The 6625-nt window shown below is 33.4% G+C and overlaps 1 protein-coding gene and 1 pseudogene across 1 annotated transcript; both read left to right on the top strand.

Annotated features, from left to right (window-relative positions):
* Positions 1 to 1331: 1331 nt before the first annotated feature.
* LOC111913584 (uncharacterized protein At2g29880-like) lies at positions 1332 to 2351 on the top strand (annotated as a pseudogene).
* A 1436-nt stretch (positions 2352 to 3787) lies between these two features.
* On the top strand, positions 3788 to 5403 carry LOC111913458 (phospholipase A1-IIdelta). Its single transcript, XM_023909153.3, has one exon. It carries the CDS (start codon positions 3974 to 3976, stop codon positions 5249 to 5251), a length of 1278 nt encoding a protein of 425 aa, XP_023764921.1. The 5' UTR covers positions 3788 to 3973; the 3' UTR covers positions 5252 to 5403.
* Positions 5404 to 6625: the final 1222 nt, after the last annotated feature.

Here is a 6625-nt window from a genome sequence, read left to right on the forward strand (position 1 = left end):
TTTTAGAAAGACAAGTTGTACGGGAAGAGTTGATACACAATCTTTTAGAGGATGGTCAATGTCGTGACCTTATTCGTATGACTGAAAACGCTTTTAGGAGATTGTGTGAAATCTTACAAACTGAAGGTGGTTTACGACCTACGCAATGCATGTCCGTTGAGGAGCATGTTGCTAGATTTTTGCATATTGTAAGTAACAATTTGCAAACTCGGTTTACCTCGTGGATGTATTGTCGCTCTAGATCAAAAACGAGTAGGTGTTTCCATAGAGTACTACGATCGATTATAGCAATAAAAGGTGTTTATATTCAGCAACCTAAAGGTGATGTTGTCCCGAGAGAAATTCAAGAAAGTATGAGATTTTATCCTTTTTTCAAGGATTGTATAGGGGCAATATATGGAACACATGTTTGTGTCCATGTGCCTAATAAAGATGCCCCTAGATACAGTGGTCGTAATAGATACCCGAAAATAAACGTATTAGATGTTTGTACATTTGATTTGAAGTTTACGTATGTGTTAACGGGTTGGGAGGGTAATGCATCAGACTCGAGAATAATAAAGAACGCATTTACTAGAGATGATAAACTACTAATTCCATCAAGTAATTTATTAAACCAATGTAATTTCAATATCTAATATTTTTCAATAATATTGATTAAGCTCTTTATAGGTAGATATCGTTTAGTAGATGCGGGTTTGCCTCATACGAGTAAACTAATGGCGCCATATAGAGGTGTTAGATATCATTTAAAAGAGTACTCCATGCGTGCTCCATAGAATTCAAAAGAGTTGTTTAATCTTCGTCATGCTTCTTTATGTAACGCCATTGAGCGAGCTTTTGGTGTCCTTAAAAGAAGGTTTCCTATCATTCGAAGTACAACGGAACCATTTTACTCTTGTGAAACACAATCTACCATATTTTTGGCATGTTGTATTCTACACAACTTTCTATTAGATGAAGACCGCGACATAAATATTGAAGATGAGGTGATGCAGGAGATCTTAAATGGACCACAAGAGCAAGATCGTTGTAATTCAACAGAAACAGATGAGGGTAATAGTAGGGCAAAGCAACTAAGGAATTCAATTGCAAATGAAATGTAGGCAAATTGTTTGACACATTCAAACAATTAAATTAATAAGTAAAACTAGTTTCATATTGATACATTTTGTTTTCAATTTCACATTGTATTGAGGATTGGTTTTTGAGATTAATTGTGTTATTTACCCTTCATATTTTTCATTAGTATTATGCTAACAAATTCTAAGAATTTATGTGGTCTAAAAATGTATCAATCTTTAATTTTTATTCCTATGTGCAAAGTCATCATGAGCAAACAGGAAGCTAGTGGTAGTAAAAAGGAACAAGTTAAATGGTCAGACAAAATTGATTATGCGTACATCCAAGCGATGATTAAACAACAAGAGATAGGCAATAGGGTAAATGGTAGTTTCACACCAACTGCATATGCTCAAATGGTTGAGGAGTTGAACACAAAGCATCAAATGGATATTACCAAAAGTCATTTGAAGAATCGCTACAAAACCTTAAAAACACATTTTTCTCAATGGTACGATTTGTTTAGGGGAATTTCATTGGGCGGGTTCTCTTGGAATCAATCTACTCAACTAATAGAAGCGGAGGAAGAAGTATGGGATAATTTAATACAAGTAAGTGTTTCTTTTATGTCTATGTTATCTTTTTAAATATTTTATGTTATCGTTTGCAATATTAATTATTTTTGTGTTGTTAAATAGTCAAAACTTGAGGCTGCGTCGTTAAAGACAAAAAAGGTGGCAAACTTCGATGATATGTTGGTATTATTTGCATGGGATAGGGCATCTGGTGCACATGCTGAAACAGCGAAAGAAAGAAATGCGCGATTAAATAAGAATGAAAAAATTCAAGTATAAACAATTAAAGAAATTGATGAGTTAGTAGCTAACAATGAAGTTCATTTAGAGAACGAATATGTTGATGTTGATGATGACATTCAAGATGTTATTCCAACGAGCAGTCTTTAGGTGCAAAGAAGTGTAAGAGTAAAAAGTGGAAATTTGAAGAAGAGGAAGAAGAAGAAGAAGATTTAAACTCAAAGATAATGAAATCGGTTGATAATGTGGCTACTGCTATCAGGGAGGGTAATATAATATCTGATAGAGCTTATCCTCGGGAGTATACAGGGGAAGAAATTTACAGAGAATTGGAGTTGGTGGGTTTGGAACCCCATGAATTACCGAAGGCTCTAAATTTTGGCAACAAATCAAGCAAAAGCTAGGACATTATTCAGTTGTCCCCTTCAAATACGGTTGGGTGTCCTCAAAGATATGATGGGTGCATGTGATTGAATAACCTTGGGTGATTGTTACTAGATTGATCTTATGCGTTTATGATTTTGGTTCTTTTTTTGAGTTGTTTGTGGTTTTTATTTTGCATCTTGAAAACAATTGACGATTACTAGATTGAGCTTTATGTCTTTACTCATTTTATGATGTGACATGCGGTTTTCCTTTTTGCAATTTACTTTATATTGAAAAAATTGTTTTGTTAATGTTTTAAGGAAAGGGGAGGAGGGGAAAGTTGGTTTTTTTTTCGGGGGTTGAATGGATGTGGGGATGTGGGGTTGTAGGGTTGTAAACACCTAATATTTACTCAATAACATGAAGGGTATAATTGTCTTTTTTTTACTTTTTTTTCTTTTCCTTTCAACCCGGGAGCATCTAAAATGAATACTTTCTTTTCCTTTCCTTTTCTCTTCTTGTTCTTCCTTTCTTTTCTTTTCTTTCCTTTTAATGAACTCAGGAAATAAACTCAGGAGCAGGGTGTTAAAGAATTACAAAGAGTAACCCCAAGAACATAAACTATGTGCTAATACCGGTAATCTACCCTAATAAATAAGAATGATTTTGCCACGTGTCATTCTCTCATTCAATTGACCACATGTCATTTTGTCATAATTTTGAAATATATTTATTTTCCACTTGTCATTTACTTCATTTTTCATTTCCAATATATCATTAATTTAGTTTCCATAAATTAAACTTACCATAATGACAATTAATTTCAAATTTCAAATTCTAAATTTTAATTTCAATTTCAAATAAATTTACAGTTTAAACCTTTGTGTTTAACATTTTGTTATAATTTACCTGTTTAGTACACAAATCTGATAACTAAACACATAATTTTAATTTATTTATTTTTTGCATTTTTTTCTCATAATTTTCAGTTATTTTAAATTTCAAATTCAAATAAAATTTTCATTTAATCGTTTATATTAACATTTTGTTTTAATTAACCCGTATAATATACGGGTCTCAGTAGGTAAATATATTTTAATATATACCTCTTTTCAAAAAAAAAAAAATGTATACCACGAATCGGTAATTATTTTTTTAAAATACTATCCCTTAATTAGTTAAGTACTCAAAAAGAAACTAACTATTAACTAAAACTAAACCGAAAAGCACCAAAGAGTAAACAAGGCAGCAAACAAACCCCAAGGGCAAAAAGGTCAAAACTTGGACCAAGAAAAAGAGGCCAGCAAACTATCTCCCAGTCTCCCACCGCTTGCACGTTTAAAATGCATCCACATGATAAGTTTTTTATTTTTTATTTTATTTTTAATTAAGAAAACTAATGCTTATAATTTTGGATCGGCTTAAGCTCGTAACTTAAATTTTAAAAGTGGTAAAAGCTCATTGATCAGTCTTAACTTTTGTTGACTTACAAATAGATATATTTATATTAAATACATCCAAATTTATGGTTGCACATGTAACACGCTTTTGCAACTAAAATATACTCAAAGTTCCATATACCAAACATAACTATAAGAAATAAGAAGTTCATCAAAGCTAGTTGTCATCGTCAACACTTCTATATATTGCGAGCCATCCTACAAAATATACCACACCAACCTAAAGCCATAAACACAGCTTAACAAAGTTCATCAAATTAAAGAAAACTCATGGATTCAAAAAGCTACGACGAGCTACATGGAAGCAACAACTGGGATGGTCTTCTTGACCCCTTAGACCACAGCCTACGCTCTCTCATCCTCAGCTATGGTGACCTTTGTTCCGCAGCTGAACGGGCCTTCAATGACGATCAGGGTTCCAAGTACTGCGGCTACTGCCACTACGGGAAGAGCTCCTTCTTCAAGGGCCTGATGCTCCCTTGGGCTGAATCTAAGTTTAAAGTCACTTCTTTCATCTATGCCACCTCAAGCATCGAGCTTTCTTTGCTCATTCCTCGCATGCCTCGTAAAGCTGATAGTGCCTTCGATTCAAACTGGATGGGTTACATAGCAGTTTCTAACGATGAGTACAGTAAGTCCATTGGTCGTCGTGAAATATGTGTGGTTTGGCGCGGGACTGTCAGACTTTACGAGTGGATGGATGACATCTTAGGCGCAACCCCTGTACCAGCTGAGCCACTAGTCCCACTCCCACCTGTAACGCTAACTGGTGATGAAGTTAAGAACATACCACAAATCATGGCTGGGTGGCTTATTATTTACAACACGAGTGACCCAAATTCTGAATTCCTTAAAACAAGTGCTAGAACACAGCTCTTGGGACGAATCAATGAGTTGCTGATCAAGTACAAGAATGAAAAAGTAAGCATAACATGCACCGGACACAGCCTTGGTGCATGCCTAGCAACTTTATCTGCGGTTGACCTTGCTGCCAACGTTGCAACGCCTGGTGTCAATGTATCTGCGTTTGTTTTCGAGTCTCCTCAAGTGGGTAACGAGGCTTTCAAATCAAAGATGGAGGAAATGGGTAACCTTAAAGTGCTTAGGGTAAAGAATGTTCCCGATATTATCCCGTTTTGGCCAAGCAAGCTACTGAAATGGGTTAACGAGAAGCATTGGGTGACTGTGCCAAGTGATTTGTTGGAGTACGTTGATGTTGGGATCGAGATACTGATTGATACCAAGAAGTCACCATACTTGAAGCAGGAAAATGGGTTGAATGGAATGCTACATCCGATGGTTTTCCATAACTTGGAGGGTGTTTTGCATACTTTGAGTGGTTGGACTGGAATGAATGGAGAATTTGATTGGAGTTTGGAGAAGAGGGATTTAGGTTTGGTAAATATGTCGACTGATTATCTGAAGGAAGAGCTGAAGATACCAGGGACTTGGTGGGGTGAGAAGAACAAAGGAATGGTGCTTAATGATGATGGTCATTGGGTTTTGTCACCAATAGATCCGAATGATCAAGATCTACCAGTGTACTAACGAATTCTAGTCTTTACTCTTTTAAAATGAATTTCTTTACTGCAATTTAAATAAATGCTGTACTTGGCATATAGCCATAGATGGAGGTGCAAGTGTGTGAACTTAAAGATTGTTATTTCAAATTGTTAAATAAATGCTTGTTGTGATTCTAAGTTTCTAACTATTGGTATTACTAACTTTATTTTTGTTGGAACTATATGATGATCAATATGTATGCTGTAGTTTAGTGCTCATAGCAACAGAGAAAAATTGGTTATGAAGGCTTGGAAAAATAAGGGAAAACCTAAATACAATAAGGAAAGGAGATTACCAGGTTGCTACAATTCTGCTTCTATTCTACTTATAATTAATGACGCCAAATGCAACTAGAAATTAAAGGCTAAGAGTAATCATTCTACATATCACCTTATCCAAAAATCTAGCAAAACTGTGGGAGATAAGATAACCCACCAAACAAGTGGTTGTATTTTTTTGAAGCCATACGTCTTGTACTCATGAAATAATTAATATGTTAATATAATTAGTAAGTCGGTAAGTTGTGACGTATTTTTATTTTTATGTTTATGAATGACCATAACCGGCACTGTTAACTATATACAATCATTAGATTATAACCCGGATGACATATACGGTTAAGAACTAAAAAACTTATATAATAAAAGAAACAATTTAGTTAATCATATTCAAACAAATATTTATATATAATACTTGATGTATATATGATCCTTATGTATAATAATATTTAAAATGGTTATAAAATTTTAATAATGTTATTTATTTTAATGATTAATGAAAAAAACATAATAATAAAATATAAAACAGATATACATAATTTTATAATAATAGTAAAATATAAAAAAGACATCTTTTCCAAACATGATTATTTTGTTCCCACGGTGCTACATCAAAGAAAACCAATGAAAATTCAACATAACTAACATGTACAATGTTTTCCATTTTCCGTAATAAAATTGGCAACAAAAAAATGTTCAAATCAAATTATATAAATTTTGAATTACATATCAAAAACTCGAATCATATTTGTTAAAATTCATCCGATTATATGTGAAAAGTTCACCTCTTGTATATACAATAGAGATAATAACTTAAAAGGGTAATGTATTTTTCGATTTGTACACATTTGTTTACCAAGCTTTTTTTCCGTCCACATTTACTCTTTCAACTTATTAAACTGTACACATTCAGTCTTTATTACCGGCTTCTATAGGTTAGTTGGTAAATATGACTTAATAGGTAATATATTTTTCACTTTGTACACATTTAGTACTTAATATTTTTATACACGTTTAGTCCTTAATTTTTTTTGTTATAAAATAATTCGTTTTTGTTTTTATACTCATTCAGTACTTACGG

Source organism: Lactuca sativa, chromosome 1 (assembly GCF_002870075.4).
Source record: "Lactuca sativa cultivar Salinas chromosome 1, Lsat_Salinas_v11, whole genome shotgun sequence".
Classification (NCBI taxonomy): domain Eukaryota; kingdom Viridiplantae; phylum Streptophyta; class Magnoliopsida; order Asterales; family Asteraceae; genus Lactuca; species Lactuca sativa.